General features: G+C 40.5%; 1 protein-coding gene across 2 annotated transcripts; it reads left to right on the top strand.

The window, feature by feature from the left end:
• Positions 1-661: 661 nt before the first annotated feature.
• LOC110492221 (gamma-aminobutyric acid receptor subunit delta) lies at positions 662-14,239 on the top strand. 2 transcript variants are annotated; one of them, XM_021566323.3, is made up of 9 exons: positions 662-1,059; positions 6,385-6,500; positions 7,924-7,991; positions 8,511-8,731; positions 9,068-9,150; positions 10,898-11,035; positions 11,527-11,682; positions 12,567-12,778; positions 13,078-14,239. In XM_021566323.3, the coding sequence occupies exons 1-9, from the start codon at positions 992-994 to the stop codon at positions 13,402-13,404; spliced, it is 1,389 nt and encodes a 462-aa protein (XP_021421998.2). In that variant the 5' UTR covers positions 662-991; the 3' UTR covers positions 13,405-14,239. The 2 variants fall into 2 exon arrangements, with proteins under 2 accessions (XP_021421998.2, XP_090059382.1); XM_090203256.1 differs by lacking the exon at positions 6,385-6,500 and having other exon boundaries at positions 695-1,059.
• The last annotated feature ends 4,161 nt before the right edge of the window (positions 14,240-18,400 follow it).

The raw sequence follows: 18,400 nt of genomic DNA, 5'->3' as shown, positions 1-18,400 counted from the left end.
TTAGAAGGGCAAAGCAGATAACCACCCTTTACAAGAGTAGATTATGCCACCAGGAGAGGAGCGAGAGAGAATATCCATCCAATCTACTGTATTGTGTAGCATACTGTAGGCCTATAGCTTAATATTAAGTGTTGCAACAATCCATGTTGAAAATCCTCAGGGAAGCAAACAGTGTTTTTATTTCTGAATCACTTCCTGCTTCCCTTGGGTGGAGCAAATGAAACCAGGGCAGGTGCATTGTTATGAAAATACTTTGGTCACAAAATGGGGGAAATGTGATATCTGAAAATGTAATTGTTTATTTACCACATAAATTATTTACTACATAAAAATGTTAGCATAAAAATACATACTTTTTTTGCCTACATCATAAAGGTCTATTTTGAATAGACTGGAGTGAACTTGTATGTATACCTGGTTCTTACCACATAGTAAAAACAGATTTATAAAGGCATGTTCTAGGCCAAAATAGGGGTACAGTGACTTGTTGGATGCGTAATATTAATTAATCTATTGTTAGTTTTGATTGAACAAAACGAATAGGCTTGTGCAGATCACAATAATACTGAAAGTTTATAAAATCGATTATATCTGTTGTATTTTTTCTTGCCTCGAGTTTACAGTGGAGACGCGTTTTCATGCGTGGATGATTTAATCTGACGTTGCTCAGCGAGCAGGCAACGCAGTGAGAGACAGTTTAGTGTGGTCCTCTCTCTCGAGCAAGTGCTGCGAAAGGGGAGCGCAAGAGTACGCTCCAGTTAACTAGACTGCTGTTCTCGTCTGAGCAAAGAGTTGACTCCGTGCGTTCTGTACGCTGGGCTGGGACAGGGACAAGAAGAGGCGCGCGTGTGTGAGCAGATCATGAGTCATCACAACAGTTTACTTAATCATGATCTTCCTCCACATTATGGGACCGTAGGAACACAGTTTGTGCGATCCCCTTCGGTTATTTGATCGTTTCTTGTTGTGGGAACTTTGGCCAGCTGTTGAAATGGACATGATAACTTTCATGTTGGCGAGCCTTGCCCTCCTGAATATCAGGGACAACATTTTCACCAGGTAAGATAACCCTATTATAGGCTACGGCTCTTTTGACTAGGGTTACGGAGGAGACTTTCCCAGAAGCTTCACTAAGGATTTAATAGAATTTTGTTATTTTGGAATAGCCTATATTATTAAATTAGGGACCATTTTTTGTAATAATAGCCTACTTTGCCCTTATTTTGTAGGTCAGCTGTTGCTATGTTCTGATTTATCCTAACATATATAGCCTACTGACCGTTTAGATGACTCTCAAAGCTTTTAGTCAATTTCTGCAAGTGTTTTCAGATTTTGAATTATATTTACAACACAATAAGCACATTGAGGCTATAACATATGTTTCTGATGTAGCCTAGATAATGTTTTGATGGAAACTAATTCCTAACCTACCTTTTTTTTATTTGTCCAATTTGCGTGAAATGAGCTGATTACAAATGAATTCTAAAACCTGATGACTTCTCTGCAATAGCAGAGGAATAGCCTACTCAATGCCCACGTACTGTATGTAGCATTTGAGCAGTTAGTTACAGCTTAAGTGCTGTGGGGCCCATCATCAACATAGACACCCGTGTTGATCATACGTTCATAGTAAAGATAACAAGATAGAGGCAATCGGAAGTGGATATGTGGTAAATAATGTTACATTCTATCATGTGTGACATATTTGTGTACAACGTCACACCATAACTTAAAATTAGTTGTTACTAGTAATGAGATGATTATAACAACAGCATGTTTTTATAGCATTGTAATGAAATTGAGTGGTCTTTGTTATAACACAAGTGGAATGAGGAACAGTTTCTATATACACTCTTATACTTATAAAAAACAGTCTACCCCATAATAACTATGCAGTGACAATGCAAATACTTTGCGATTACTACCTCCACAAGGTTATTGTAATAGTCCGTATACATCCATTTTTGCAAGTTGCCTCTTGACATCAGAATGACACACATCCATCCTGGTCGTGTCATTGCAACAGTCTCTAAACTGTAAACTGTTGAGGTGTGTTCAGTTACACAAGTGTTGCAAACTGTCCCAGTTCAAAAGGTTGTACAAGGTTGTGAATCCTGGTAGCGTCCTGCCACTCCTGACAACACATACCAGCAGAGGGTGTAATTGTTATTAGAATGTGATCTTTCGCAGGTTTTTCTGAGATGTGTGTGTCAAATTGAAGATATATTATCCTCGCTTCGTGAACTTGATGCATTAGCATTTTTATTTGCCACTATACGATCCCCCACATTTTAATTTGTGAGTGTTTTGGAGTAGCAGTCTGACAGTGCCTCATCTCTCATTTCCAAACCTTTTAGAAACAAAATTAAAAACATTTTCTTGAACATGGCTACTTGACGATGTGTTTAAAAAATAATAAAATGTAAAGTCAGAATCGGGTCTGGCAAAATATTTCACCTTTGGTGTCAGTCACAGCTGTCCTTAAATGGATTCAGGTGACATGCACCATACCCTTGGTTGTGATAATCCTTAGAAGTTACCCCTCTTCTGGATAAATTCTCTTCAATGTAAGGCTGCATATACACGTCGTTGAAAATAAGAATTTGTTCTTAACTGACTTGCCTTGTTAAAATAAAGGTAAACATTTATAAAAAGATTCGAATAGGCTACCTGTGTTAACACAGCCTATTGAGGGCAAATGTTTAAATAGCAGACAGTTTTCACTGCAATGTGATCTCATTTTTTTTTGTCACATTTTTGTCATTTTAAAATATTTAACATTTAGGATTAATGTTTCATATAGTGTGTCCTGTAGTGGAGTTTATTTTACTCACACAAGTCCTAGGCCTAGTAAAATGTAAGCCTTTTATTTCTATTTTTTTTTTAACCTTTATTTAAATAGGCAAGTCAGTTAAGAACAACTTCTTATTTACAGTGACGGCCTAGGAACAGTTGGTTAACTGCCTTGTTCAGGGGCAGACCGACAGATCTTTACCTTGTCAGCTCGGGGAGTCGATCAAGCAACCTTTCAGTTTCTGGCCCAATGCTCTAACCACTAGGCTACCTGCCGCCCCATTATTAAATATCTGCATTTAAAGGAAAACTGGTGGTTGTTGCAGTACTACTGGAAGTAGTCCAGAAATGCAAAGTTGAAAGAGGTTCAAGGAAAAACATCACAAATATTCAAATGTGAGAATGAATTCATTCTTGTTGGTTTACTGGGGTAGCAGTGGCATAGTTAGTGACCTTTTGCCTTGTCTTGGCATTCTCTTATGCCCTACTGGAAGACATGGTGGCATCATAGGCTACATACCCTTAGTATGTCCTTAATGGATGCTCCATATGTGCAAATCAGGCAGATGCTATCGCTGAGGGGTCCAGATATGCTCTAGCCAAATGGCTGCGGGATCAGCAGTGGAACAAAGCACAGTTACACTACATTGGGTTCGTGGTGGAAAGGCCACAGTACGTAGAGAGAGCTTTCAGCTTAGAGAAGCTATAGAATGAATTTGGCTAATCAAGGTTGGAAATGACAGAGCTTGAATGTGCCATATCTATGCAATGCCACCATTTCATGTCTGTACAGTTTCTCTACTGATTGGCATTCAAAAGGCTGCAGATTTAATTAGCCAGCTTTACATGCTGTCAACATTCAGGATTTACAACATAAACAAAAAATGCAAGGATGACTAGTGCAAATCTCCCTCTCTGTTCTCAGGTACAAATTGATGTCATTGTATGAAGCAAATTAAGCTTGTTACTGCTGGGGCTACATTACAAGGCTTTTATATTTCAATCCAAGGCAAGAAAGTCTGTTTCTTTTGTGTTTAGTCTTCTTCACCTCAGCTCTCAGTGGCTGTATCTGAAATGGCACCCTATTCTCTTTCTTGTGCACTAACAATGTCAAAAAGTAGTGCACTATATTATAGGGAATAGGCTGCCATTTCGGACATACCCAGTTTGTTATAGCTGGTAAACAGATGGTTAGCGAAGCAGGGCCTCGGGAGATCCTGCTAATGAACTGAAATTAAAGACTAAGAGGAACAACATCGACGGGAAATTGACTTTGAACTGTTTGAACAGAGAGTGGAGGGGTGAGAGAGCGGGCCTTGCACGTTTACAGAAACCCCCTCGAGACTAATCAAATGCTCAGTTCCATTAGCATTTCATGACATCACATTTCCTTTGCTGAGGGCATAATGTGTAGCCTGTGGTGTGGTGCTATACACTGCACTGAAGTTACTATAGGTAGACCTACAAGAGGAAGTCAGTATGTAGCCATTAGCCGAGACAGCACCACTTTAAACAGGTCCCATCACTTTATCAGTTAGGTTATTAAGTTAGAACACCTAGTTGTCAAAGAGGAAGGCCACAAATGGAGGCACCTATGGGATATTCCAATATCAATAGCATACCAGTTAGAATGAAGAAATGTATTGGGCATGCACTCTAAATAAGTGGTATGCTACTGTGGATATTGGAACTTAGTCAGGCTGTTTTTATTTTTGCTCATTTGCCTATATCTTTACAGGACCAACAAAACCAAAATCCGGAGTATTGTAACAAACTTTGTTAAACTCTTTGGATTTTGTTTAGGTGGCATATGTTCTGCACAGTCACATTTCTATTTGACCTCACAGGTTCAGCACATTGGGAGTTTCTGAAGATATGATTTCAATCACTTTCTAACTGCACCCCTTTTTGATTTGAACCAAACCTTCCGTACATGTTTGCCCATGGTAGAAGTGGTCAGAAAGGGACTTTTTGGACCTGAATGCCAAAACATTCAGGAGATAGAAATGCTCAAAGTTGACCCATTTTTGCATACCCCACTCTACCATGAGACATACATGTGTTCATCACTGAAAAAGATAAACGGTTGAGTTTGATATAATTTGAAAGCTTACAAACAGGGTTGTCAAAAAAATTGTCCTTTTTTTTTAGGTTTTAATGTAAATTATTCAAGAGTATGCTGTGTCTCAACTGTGTCACAACCAATGACGGGCACAACACAAACACCTCAGAGGATGTAAAATAGCTACAGCATTTATGAAAAATTGCACAAAAGAATTTGCAAAAAAAAATATGCAAAATTAGTGAACTTTGAGCACCTCTATCTGAACGTTTTGGCATTCAGGTCCAAAAAGTTACTTTCTGACCACTTCCATCATTGGCAAATATGTATGGAAGGTTTTGTTGAAATCAAAAGGGGTGCTGTCAGAAAGTGATTGAAATCATATGGAACGACCCAACAGCTACCTCTGAATATAGAAGCTGCTAATTAGGCTAGTGATAGACTACAGCTGTCGATCACATGGAGACAGTTCATTTGATGTATTCATTCAGTCAATGTTCTCATCTATTTATGTCATAGGATGTGATTAAAACTTCAGAATACAAGCGCAAAAAAAACATTTCATGGTTTTAAAAGACAAAATAAAAAAAATGTCTGGTACATTTTAGGAGTATGTTTTAGCTACTATGTAACGACTATGAACAAAGGGGTAACACGTCAAAAGGGCTTTATTCGTTCGAATATTGTCCGGGGAAACACCTCTGCATGTCCTGAGTGCTGTCTGTCCTCTTACAATACTCTCTCTTGTCCCTTTTGAAACCAGTGGTCTGTTCAGGAGGGTGCAATGTTACTAAACTTTATTCAACTAGACATGCATTTAGAACATATCACTATGATTGTCAGTCAGGTAGAATAAGGAATTTCTATCTGCAGCGGTTTGAACATTTTACATCACTAAATACAACACATAGTAAGTTAGATCAGAGTCCGAGTAAGACAATTGGCCCTTTGTCTCATCCAAGAGTCCACAGAGTGAGCCCTCATAGTAACTAACACTGCCTTCTGGTGGTCAGTTTCTGTGTGCACTGTGTCCAGTCAGAAGCAGCACATATAAGATTGGGGTCAGGAGTGCTGATCTATTATCAGTTTAGCCTTTATATTATAATTAATAATATTTCATAGACAAGACGAGATTACATAGATAGGGAATGATCCCAGATCTGCACTACTACTCTGAGACGCTTAATGAGTATGTGTCTTGAAGCTGAGAACACAAGTCAAGGGTTTATGAACTGCAACTTAGCCCAGACATGTGTGGAATATGAAGCTCTCAAGTGAGATAGTTTTGTCCATTATTCCAAAATCCCTAATGGATAATAGGCACTTTGTAATAATGTATTATTGTAATAAGTTTGCTCTTTTCTTTCATATCCTCCAAGGATAATTGCATGCCCACCGATCTTGATCGCAAATCTATGTTCAACATGAAAATGCTAATACTGTCTTTGCCTCTCTAGCTTTCTTCCTTCAGGGATTCTCTAGTGCTGTGGACGCAGAGTGCTCAAGTGTGCTGTGTTTGTTCCCTATAGGGCCATGCTGAGTGACATTGGGGACTATATAGGTTCAGACATACAAATTTCCTGGTTGCCTAATCTGGATGAGTTAATGAAGGGCTATGCGCGAAATTTTCGCCCTGGGATAGGAGGTGAGTATGAGATCTACTGCTCGTGGCATTGGGTTGCATTTCACCCCCTCACATTTACAGTCATTCTTAGCATAGCAAGAACCAGGTATATAGGACCTAAGCGTTTTGAAAATCACACTCAAATGATTTTGACTCCTCTCAAAATCAATCGTACTAAATTCTCCTGCCCCCATTTTGTCATTTTTAGATCCTATTTGAAATAAATATATACCCCTATGTAAATAAGAGGTTTGAATCTATTAAAATCATTTGTGTTTGAACGTGACGCAAAAGATTACAAACAAAAGCAATTAAGCGTTGGAATGAGTTTGCAGAAGGGATTATTTAAATTATGCTTTGGAAATGGAAGACGTGCGTAGTGTTGCGAGAGAAAAGAAAGGAGCGTTGCTGGAGAATGCCTGCCAAATGTGAAACATCCAATGTCCACAGCATTAGATTTCTCAACCTCACAGCTTAACTCAGCTAAGCAGAGGTGAAAAAGCTTTGTCGATATAAGAACCACCACAATGTCAGGCCTAGTGAACCAGCAACAAGGCCACTACAAGGCCACTACACACCTGTAGCTCAACATTATGCTCAACAATGATCAATAGTCCCACTCCCTCCTTACTTCCTCTCATAAATAAGATGAGATAACATCTCCCTCATATATTATTTAAGTGCTAAGACAGCTACCATAAAGCCCTACTGATGGGCTATCTAAGGCCATTGAAGAATCATGCACATCAGTTGGTGTGGTCTTACTCTGTGTATTCAAATCACATCCCTTCACCATTTCAAATTAGAAGGAAAGTGGTGCTATGATAGGTGTCTAGAATCTAAACAAAGAAGTGTAACACTGAGCCTCTCCCAAAGGGTCACTAGTCAAAATGAGCTAGGTTTTAGTGACAGGCTAAGGGATTATGGATTGCAATTAGTTTTAAAATTCTCCAAAATGAGTTTCATTGACTTTGACTGTCCTCCCACTTGTCAATGCTGATGACTGCTATCTCTATGGTGGGTAGGATAATGGCTATAGAATACAATTTGACGTAAATGGTTATGGGATAAGTGCTGAATGGTGGAGAATGGTAATGTATGATTCCTTAATGTTTGGAAGAAATAGCCTTTCAGTTCCGCTTCGGTGATCCTGATCTCCCTCCCTTTAGATTTCCTTCAAGTGTCCACGATCTCAGCAGCACAAATCATGCTTATCATCGAGCAAACTACAAAAGAATGCTAGCTATGTATGCACTTCTAAATACCACACCATTGCACAAGCCCATGAGACCCCCAATGTCATGTGTATGAATGTACATAGTGCTTTGTCACTTCCAGTAGAGAAATGTTAAGTGGGGTGGCCATTGATCCTTATCTAGGGGTATCTTTGGGGTGGAGGGAGGGAGGGAGCGATTGTTTTCTTTTCTCACTTCTTTTCCCACAGGCCCACCTGTGAATGTTGCCATGGCTATTGAAGTAGCCAGTATTGACCACATCTCTGAAGCCAACATGGTAATGTATAAATTCACCTGCAGGCCTTTATACAAAATGGTTGCCATATTTCACTGCTACTGTTCTGTTGCAGTAAAACTAAATGTGAAACTACCACTTATGTATCATCCACATCAGCCAATAGGGATTCAGACAGAGCATGCATGTTATGAAAGGTATCCTTCCTTCCTCCCTTGAGGTATTCAACAGATTCAACCAGGTTGGATTGGTGAAAAGCAATAGTCTTGTAACCTATATTTCTCTTAACTAATAGCGTTCAGATCAGTGATTACCCTAGGGAAACTATTAAAGGAGACATTTGAAAAGTATTGAAACAGACCTTTATCCATCTCCTATTCTCCTAGCTACAGTACTGCCCTAAGTCTCAACGTAATCCACCACTCAGTCTCGTACCAGAGTTGGCAATGCCCTTGGCTCAGCTTTGTCCCTGTGTGTGTCTGTCTGTCTGTCTGTGTGTGCATGTGTCTGCGCGTATGTATATGCCTACTCTTGTTGTTACCGTGTGTGACTGCTTGGCAGGAGTACACCATGACAATTTTCCTGCGTCAGAGCTGGCGGGACGACCGCCTGTCCTACAACCACACCAACAAGACCCTGGGGCTGGATAGCCGCTTCGTGGATAAACTCTGGCTGCCCGACACATTCATTGTCAACGCCAAGTCCGCCTGGTTCCATGACGTCACCGTGGAGAACAAGCTGATTCGCCTGCAGCCTGATGGGGTCATCCTTTACAGCAGCCGGTGAGGAGTGGGAGAGTGGGGAGGGGAGAGGAATGAGGGGAATGGGGAGGAGAGAGGTGGATATAATGTGTGAGGAGTAGGAGCATAGATCGAGTAGGAAAGAAGGAGGAGAAGGAGGAAAGGGGTAGGAGAGATGGACGGCATGGGAGGAGGGAGAGAAGAAAAGGGTGTGGGCTGGAGAGGCCCTTTAACGATTGATTTGCCGTGGCCTGAAGTTAAGGCTATATAATGCCTAATGATAATGTCAAAGTGAGAATGACTAGGGCCTACCGTTACGGGTCAAGTTACTATTGTGGTTGAAGTGGGTGTTTACTAAATGACTTGTTCTCCTCTTAGGATCACCTCGACTGTGGCGTGTGACATGGACCTGACCAAATACCCCATGGATGAGCAGGAGTGTATGCTGGACCTAGAAAGCTGTGGGTTGACTTATATTACTTACATAGACTTGTATCTCTTTATATGATCTCAATACCGGTAGTCTGTCATGTTCCCTACCACTCTTAATTGACCATTACGATCACATATTTGTGATCATTGTTGAGTGGTCCCTGCAGCGTACCATCGCAAATATGTGATTGGAACAGTAGCAACAGAACGTATGATGCAACAAATGCGTCTAAACAGCATTGTTGTCTGAAAAGCATCTAAACAATGTGTTGTACTGATGGGTAATAAAGGTCTACACAACTTTATTCCTCCTGTAAAAGATAAATGCAAACTTCCTCATCCAAACATCACACGGAACACATCCATAGCCAAACTCTTTCCATAACAGCTATACTTGTTTACGATGTACCACATCTCTGGTGAGCACAAGGGATAAATGTAATATTGTTTAGAAAAGAGATGCGTGTCTGCTAAGCTAACAGCAGCTAAATTCATTATAATGGCAGCCATGTATGTTTATGTTAACTCCTTAATCCTAGAATGCCATTCACTATAGAACGCAAATGAACAAAGTCAAAGATGGCTGAGCCCATTGCCTGAAAAATATTAACTTAGTTTGGCCACTTTTAAGCATATTACAAATATTTGATGTACTTGTTACAGTGTATACAATAACCGGAGCACATGATTTGACAAGTTGTTTACCGTTTTTGACAGATCACAAAGCAAATCAAATGTTATCACCCCAAATACAAGCCTACTGTCTAGCGTCATGATTTGGCCTCGTATTTTTACGTGTTCCCTGTTGTCTTAAAAGTTGTTAGAAAATAAAACTTGTTAGAAAATAATTTGAAATTGACAAGTTGAAACATAGCCTATAGATAATTAGCAGGCAGCATGCCTTGGTTTGAGGGCAGCGTGGGTTAACTGTCCTGTGAGTGTATTCTGACATCACAGCATAAAAAAACTCAGGCTGTGGTGACCTTTAGAGATATTTGGAACTCACAAGTGAAAAGGTTAATGGATGGCTCTCAATAGTCTACAGCATGGGTGTCAAACATACAAATCATCCCGCTAGGGGGTCTAATCCAGGCCGTGGGTGGTTGGAGTTTTTACCTTTTTTAGAATTGTTTGTTAGAACAGTTTTATTTTGGGCGGGGGGTGGGAGACTCAAATCGAAACGGTGTAGATAGGATAATGGACCTACATTCATACAGTTTCTTGACTGTCCATCTTGCTAATAATCACCAAAATAAAGCTATACCCAAAACGATGGATAGAGGATCACCGAGGCAATATAACCAATTTTCAGTACGGCCCTCCAGAAGGTCGATTGCAGCCCCCGGATCAAAGTGAGTTCCCCTGCTTTACAACATGATTATTGATTTCCCAATTCGAAGTAAATATGGTTTTATTTTCTTCCTGGTACAGTAGTTCATTGATCAATTCATCTCATTGATTGGACAGATAAATCCCACACCTGAAACAGTCTCTTATTAAACTTAAGGGATCAACCTGCCGGCTCTGGCTCTACTGAGAATACAGAAGAGGACAGGAAAACACTTTAGACTACTCCCAGTGTCTGTAGAGCTGCATGTAGGCCATAATATAAAGGGAAATTGTGTACCACAAGTACCAGAAGGAAGGCTAGGGTCAATGCCTTACACATACATTTAATATTCCAATGATGCTCCATTGTTGTTGGGACGAATATTGGTTGACTGCTTGTTTGTTGACTGTTTGTTTGTTGACTGCTTGTTTGTTTGACTGTTCCAGATGGCTACTCCTCAGAGGACATTGTGTACCACTGGTCTGAGAGTCAGATACACATCCATGGACTGGACAAACTGGAGCTGTCCCAGTTCACCATCATCGACTACAAATTTGTCACGGAGACGCTGAACTTCAAATCCGGTGAGCTTCCCCCACGTATCCTCGTTTTGCTATCACCATGGTTACGCTACTTAACAGCCAGTGGGATGTTCATGAAATTTCTCTTCATTTCTATACAGAGCACTTCTTTCACTTCTTTCACCTCTTTCACTGTACACAACTCTCCATTTTGAGTCATGCTTTTGAACGTTGTCTTACCATGCCTCTTGTGTAAGAGCGACCCTAGGTCTTTTTAACTAATATGTTTTGAACTCAGACACCTCTGTGGGTATGTTCTATGCACAGACAGAATGGCTCATGTTATTCAGAGAGGATGTGCCCCCTCCTCTGAGTCGGGTTCCTCTAAAGATGTATTCCTTCTTGGGACATTTTCCTTGTAATTTGCTCTTTGGGGTCTTGGTCGGGTTACTGTAGGACTTTGTGACAATTGTTAATATAAAAAGCGCTTTATAAATAATTTTGATTGATTGACTGATTGAAAAGCTAATGCTGGTCTACTTTTTCATGTCAAGCCGGACGTTTCCCGCGGCTCAGCCTTCGCTTCCAGCTGAGACGTAACCGAGGCGTCTACATCATTCAGTCCTACATGCCCTCCATCCTATTGGTTGCCATGTCCTGGGTGTCCTTCTGGATCAGCCAAACAGCAGTCCCGGCTCGGGTATCCCTGGGTTAGTATCATGTTAAGAGTATTCTGTTAGTGATATTGGGGGCGTAGTCTGCAATCTAGTCGGCCTGGAATACGGCTATAAGCTTGCTGTGAGTATGTTAGTAGAGAAATGACAGGGAAAACACAGATTCAATGAGACAGCAAGAATTCAAAGTGAACTGAATGTGTCTACTTGTACATTGACCTAGAATTTAGAAGTGCATTATCATTGAGAAGTATATTCATAGTTATGTGATATGCATGATGACAAATTATATTTGATTAATGAAAAAGGTGAAACCCTCATCACAGTTCAAGTTGTAGATTCTTATCTTAGGTTGTTTGTGTTGTGTAAACCAAAAACAATCCTCAATAAATATAAAATAGAGGAAGAAAATGTTTTCCATCTTAAAGGTGCAATCAGCAGTTGCTACATCAGTTTTTGGACTTATAAATTAATAATATGTACCAATTGAATATTGAATAATATAACTAAGCCTCATGAGCTTAGTTCAACTGTCGTACCCCATCAGAACCCAAAATAAAAAGTTTGTTTCACGCCAATGTTTGTGAACAATGTAAATGTAAACAAACACTCTATGGCCTCCAAAACATGGTTAAAACTATACTTTTGATATCATAGATGGTCAGTCCTTGCATCCATAGCACTGTCTATGTCATTTTTCCAGGCCTGTCCCTCAGCTTTTTATTGAAGTAGGGAGGGGATTACAATGATTATTTCTACTGCTGATTGCTGCTTTAAACAAGATATCATTTTTATTATTTATTTCACTTTCATCACTTTCACTTTTTTATTTAACTTTATTTCACATCAACGATTGAGTGTGGACCTTCCTCTTTTCTATTCAAAACAAATATGTAATTTCCATATTTATTTTGGTAAAGGGATCACCACTGTGCTCACCATGACGACTCTGATGGTGAGCGCCCGCTCATCTCTCCCTCGAGCCTCGGCCATCAAAGCGCTGGATGTCTACTTCTGGATCTGCTATGTGTTTGTGTTCGCCGCGCTCATAGAGTATGCCTTCGCTCACTACAACGCCGACTACAGGCTCAAAGAGAAGGCCAAGAGCAAGGCCAACAAGATGAGCTCCGAGGTAAGAAGGGGGGACAACACTTGCCCAACTGTGGTGTTCCCCAAGGTTTAGTGGTAGGCCCGTTCCTCATTTGACCCATTTATACCACAACATTCATTCAATGTTCACATAGTGTTCAAGGGACATTATTGGGTTGACACAATAGGTGCAAACAATGTGAGTAGGAACCTACAAGCACTTGCATTTTGAACATGCACAATTTCCTTTGGCTTCCTTCGGTGTGAGGTAAAGATACTTCACAAAGGAATTGACTGTTGTAGCCTTTCTCTATTGACATATCTCTCTCTCTGCTTCTCCAGTCAGTCGTAAAGAATGGGAAACAGGCCATGGTGCTCTTCTCCCTGTCCGTGGCTGGAATGAACCAGGGCCTGATGGTGTCCAGCCGCCGTCCGCAGCGCTCCGGCGCCGAGACCGCAGAGGAGGAGGACGTGGAGCCCAGGAGGGTGCGGGGGACCACAGCGTCAGAGGAGAGAGAAGAGGATAAGAAGTGCTGTAGTTGTTGTTCCAAGTGCTGTTGTGCTTGCAAGCCCCTCCAAGCTGACACCATAGATGTCTACGCCAGGGCTGTGTTCCCCGCCACCTTCGCCATCGTCAATGTGATCTACTGGGTGGCGTACACCATGTGAGTTGGGAGGACTAAGGATGGACAGGCTGGCACCACCAAGGACGGGAGTACTGTACATAGAGGAAAATCATGCCGCTTTGAATCCTGGGACTTATATAGGGGCACCGATGTAAACAAGGCTTCCTTAAGAAGAACTGGATTTACGTATAATATGGTGAAGTAGGGACCTGGTAAATAGCAGATAAAGTACAGTGAATGGACGAACAAAATCAGATCAGGTATATGGATATGTTCTGAAGTACAAGTTATGTACAAGGGAGCCTTGAGGGGTAGTCGATGTCTTATCCTCAGTGAGGCTCACTGTATGATAGCCCAGCTGCTGACTTTTATCTCCAAAAACCTTCACTAGCCACCCAAACTCTACTGCTGCAATCCCCTTAGATACTGATTGCTGCCCACTAAGCCATAGCAATAGACTGACGTTCAGCTATGTCCTTTTACTGTACATGTATGAACTCTGCTCACACCAGCAACATACACAGCACACTAATGTGTCATTGCTGAAAACTAATGTGCACAACAATTGTTGTTCGCTTAACTCACAAACACATCTCATGTGATGGACTAACTGTTGAAAACAAAAACATGTCCAGACTTCATGATGATAAGATGCGGTGTAGTCTATTTGGCTGCAGGGCTTATTCTCCCCACCGCCCCTCTTCCCCTCTACCATCCCACTGCCTTCCCCCACTCCTCTTTTTTCTCCTATAATTCCTCCACCCGTTTTTCCTTTCCAGTTTGATTTGGGCTTCAGAGCATCTTATCTCCTCCTGCCAGGTCTTCCTGTTTCCTGTTTCCTGATTATTATTATTATTATTAAAGGACTTCCTCCACTACCTGTGTATTTCCACACTGGAAATGTTCACTTTGTAGTTTTAATGCCTCGGCTTAAAGTTTTGGAACAGTTGTTTCTCATGATTGTCTCTAGAATATCTGCCTTTTTCTCGATAATCCAAATGTCCAAATAGCCTCATTGCAGGTGTTATGGATTCACTAAGAGCATCAAGAAGCTTCCACGTCTATTTTTTTAGCTACAATACATTTCATATTCAGTGATCCCCTTTATGAAATCAACTCAAGTTTGAGGAATAGACTAATTTGAGGCATGGTGAATAATTTAATCTGAAATCCAGATTATGCACTTTGAAATATGTGCAGTATTTATAATTCAGATGATCTCAGGCAGCATGTCCCTTTGTGTATGTAACAGTAGGACTGGAACCTCATGGGGGTATAACATGCTGGTTATAAAATAATGAACACTGTGGTCCCCTAGAAGTCATTGCAGAATCAGGTGTGCATGATGTACACGTATATACATGATGAAGTAAATACTAAGTTGCATCACTAACCAGGAATAAGATAGTGGTTTATTTGCAGTACGGTTATTACTGCTTATTACCTGTTATTACTGCTTACTAGTACTTCTACTGGTTGTTGTCTGTATGGTTAGGAAGTACCATACAAACTATTGTAACCTCCTAGCTATATTCCCTTAGTGATCAAATCAAATTAGATTTATTTATAAAGCCCTTTTTACATCAGCAGATGTCATAAAGTGCTTATACAGAAACCCAGCCTATAAACCTAAACCACAAGCAATGCTGATGTAGAAGCATGGTGGCTAGGAAAAACTCCCTAGAAAGGCAGGAGCCTAGGAAGAAACCTAGAGACGAACCAGGCTCTGATATCTCGGGAGTCTGTTTTTGGTCCACGTTTTCTCTGTGTGGAGCCTGGCTGGGGGGCGTGAGTAAGGCTGTTATCAGGCCCAGCAGTGCTGAACCGACCAGGGGCCACCCCTGGGTGGGAAAGGGCAGGGCTGGGTGCCCATGGCAGTCTGTCTCCTCCAGTGTAGATAACTTTGTTCTGGGCTCAGAGAGATGACATCATGAAGGATGGCGATGAAGAGGTCGGTGCAGAGATGGGAAGTGTTATCTGCTGCCCTTCACTAACAATGCCATCTAGTGGGGACACACACACACACACACACACACACACACACACACACACACACACACACACTAGGCCTTACATAATATTTACGATTGGTGCTCCAGGCCAGAACTCATGGTGAACTGCAGATCCACTTTCTCCCAGATGTTGTCAATTAAAAGTTATTCCATAAGACAATTCCAAGAGCTGTTTACCCAGTGGCATTCTGCCAAATTAAGATATCTAATAATATTGGATGAATGATACTGCAACACTCATGAAGGTGTTATGACTGGTTTTATAAGATGTTAGGAATGCCCCTTTGAAATCAAATGTTACCCAGAGATTTAGTGATCTCTTATCTCCTGTGCCAACTCATCCAGTGATTTAGTGATCTCATATCTCCTGTGCCGACTCATCCAGTGATTTAGTGATCTCATATCTCCTGTGCCGACTCATCCAGTGATTTAGTGATCTCATATCTCCTGTGCCGACTCATCCAGAGATTTAGTGATCTCATATCTCCTGTGCCGACTCATCCAGAGATTTAGTGATCTCATATCTCCTGTGCTGACTCATCCAGAGATTTAGTGATCTCATATCTCCTGTGCTGACTCATCCAGAGATTTAGTGATCTCATATCTCCTGTGCCTTCTCATCCAGAGATTTAGTGATCTCTTATCTCCTGTGCCGACTCATCCAGAGATTTAGTGATCTCATATCTCCTGTGCCGACTCATCCAGAGATTTAGTGATCTCTTATCTCCTGTGCCGACTCATCTAGTGAGGCTACCTCTGTCAGACATGGTCTGTGTTGGGAGCCAGGGGGGGTGGTGGTGGTGTGTGTATTTAGGGTGGGAGGTGTTTAAAAAGCAGACACAGTGGCACAACTTAGCCATGTCATATAGAAGTGAGGGACTGCACACTATAGGCGTGTATCTACTCACGAAAACAAAAGCCTCTTAGACTTGAAGAAATATTGGAGCTACATTTAAACCACTCTCAAGAAAGATTTAATTTAATCTGGACTTTTCACTCTGTAAGTATGACCATATAGTGTATACATGTATATTGTATGAAGAAAATGGACTGACAACACATTTTGATCATCACAATAATAGTTTTGTACTTTTTGTACAAAAGTTAGAAGTTTAGTTAGTTAGCTACTTATAGTTTAGTTAGTTAGTTATTTAAGTATTCTAAGTATTATAGTTGCTTTAGTACTCAAAAGATGCAACTCACAGTATATAATTACATATTTCTAATTGACTTGCATTGATATTCAGTGACGAGCACATTTTCAGTTTGAATTTAACTAGTTGAACTGACAGCCGTTTTGCACTGTTTCGCTATGATTTTACTCATCAATCTAGCAAGAGGGCAATATTTTATTAATGTAGTAGTGTTCCCTCCCCCTTTAGAAAGCTTTGACCTTTGGCTTTCACCTGGAATTGTTTTATTTATGTCTGAGAAAAAAAAATACTTGTCAACCCATATGATTTACTACACAATAAAAGTATAATAAAACATATACAAATATGATGGTATGAATGAATAAGCCTTTTCATACTTTATAATATACTGTACATATATAGTTATAATCAGTTTTAGGAACATATTTCACCTTCTTTATTACTTTACCAAACATATCATGACATTAGTAATAGTCAAAATGATTTGTGAATGTTTAATCAACATTTGGGCCATATAAACAGTGTGCGTCTCTCCTATAGACAAGGGGAGAAGGACTATGTAAAGGCTCGATTGTGTAGTTCTTAGCACATGCAATGTATCTGCCTCTGATGTAAAACAAATGTTTGACTTTCACACAAAATTACTTTACTTCTTTTAGGTTTAAAGAAGTGTGTAGATCACATTTTTTATCGTAGCGCTATGAAAGTTATGTATTTAGATCCGCCTGCTTGAGATAAATTCAGCGATTGTTTTGCCATGCCTGTGCCATGAAGCAGTCGAGCTGGATAAATGTTTTTCTAAGGACCGCCCCTTTGAGATAAAGTTGCTGTGAAGTGATATAAATGGATGTAATGATGCAGCCGGCCACCATAGGGAGGCAAATACATGTTTATTCGACAGAGGATGTTGACATGGTCCTAGGAAGGTCTGAATGGCTGTCTTCTGACTAATAAAACGGTGGGAAATCAATAAAATAAGTTATGTAAACATATGCATATTTTTTTAAAAGTAATTTTAGTGCCCGATTTCAGGGACTGTCAGCTTAAGAGGTTTTAACCAGCTGAAATTGTAACCAACAGTAGATGTGACAAACATGGACAGTGCATTGGCCAGGGACCACTCCTAGTCATCACGATCATACAGTAGATGATCCTAAATGATCCAATATAAAATGATTCACCTTAAAAACATGATTTTTCTTTTTGTGTCTCCGTACAGTCCTTTGAAGTTGACTGGCGGAGATCAGTTGACAGTTTTGTAATACACACTCACTTATCACTCTCAAAGTCACACTTTGGCTCCTCGCACAGTTCTTAATCAGTGTTGGCTTGTTTCATCCTACAGACTAGTATCTGGCTGACCTAGATCAGTTATGGAGGCTACTCATTGTCTAATGCCAATTCAACTGTTTGGTTTGGTCACAGATGGGCTAATACTGAATGTATGGGTTGATAAAGCTATTAGCCATACATTATGGTATGGTAACCTAATTCATCAAGAGTCAGTCCGAGCTGACTTGGTTAAAGTGCGATGATGACTCGAAAATAAGAGGCTTTTAGAGTCAGTTCTTTGCAAAAATGTGTTAAATATTCTTACTATTATATCACTGACACTCACTAACCTCCTGGGTGATACCACACATACTGTAGTAGGTTCCAGATAGAACAGCTCTAGGATGAGCTTACCTCCTTCATTGTCTGGCTCCATCTGTTTATGTTTTAGCCAACTCCTCTGACTATTCATGTATGACATAACAATGATAATCTAAGGAGTTGACTGAAGCAGATCTGGGACCGGACACCTCATTTGATCCTAACCTTAACCATTAGGGCCAAACTGACCTTAGGTAAGTGTCTTAACGGACACTTCATC

The sequence above is a fragment of the Oncorhynchus mykiss genome, chromosome 16 (genome assembly GCF_057628025.1).
Source record: "Oncorhynchus mykiss isolate SJ-2025 chromosome 16, ASM5762802v1, whole genome shotgun sequence".
Taxonomy (NCBI): Eukaryota; Metazoa; Chordata; class Actinopteri; order Salmoniformes; family Salmonidae; genus Oncorhynchus; species Oncorhynchus mykiss.
This window is presented reverse-complemented; position numbering and strand designations above follow the sequence as displayed.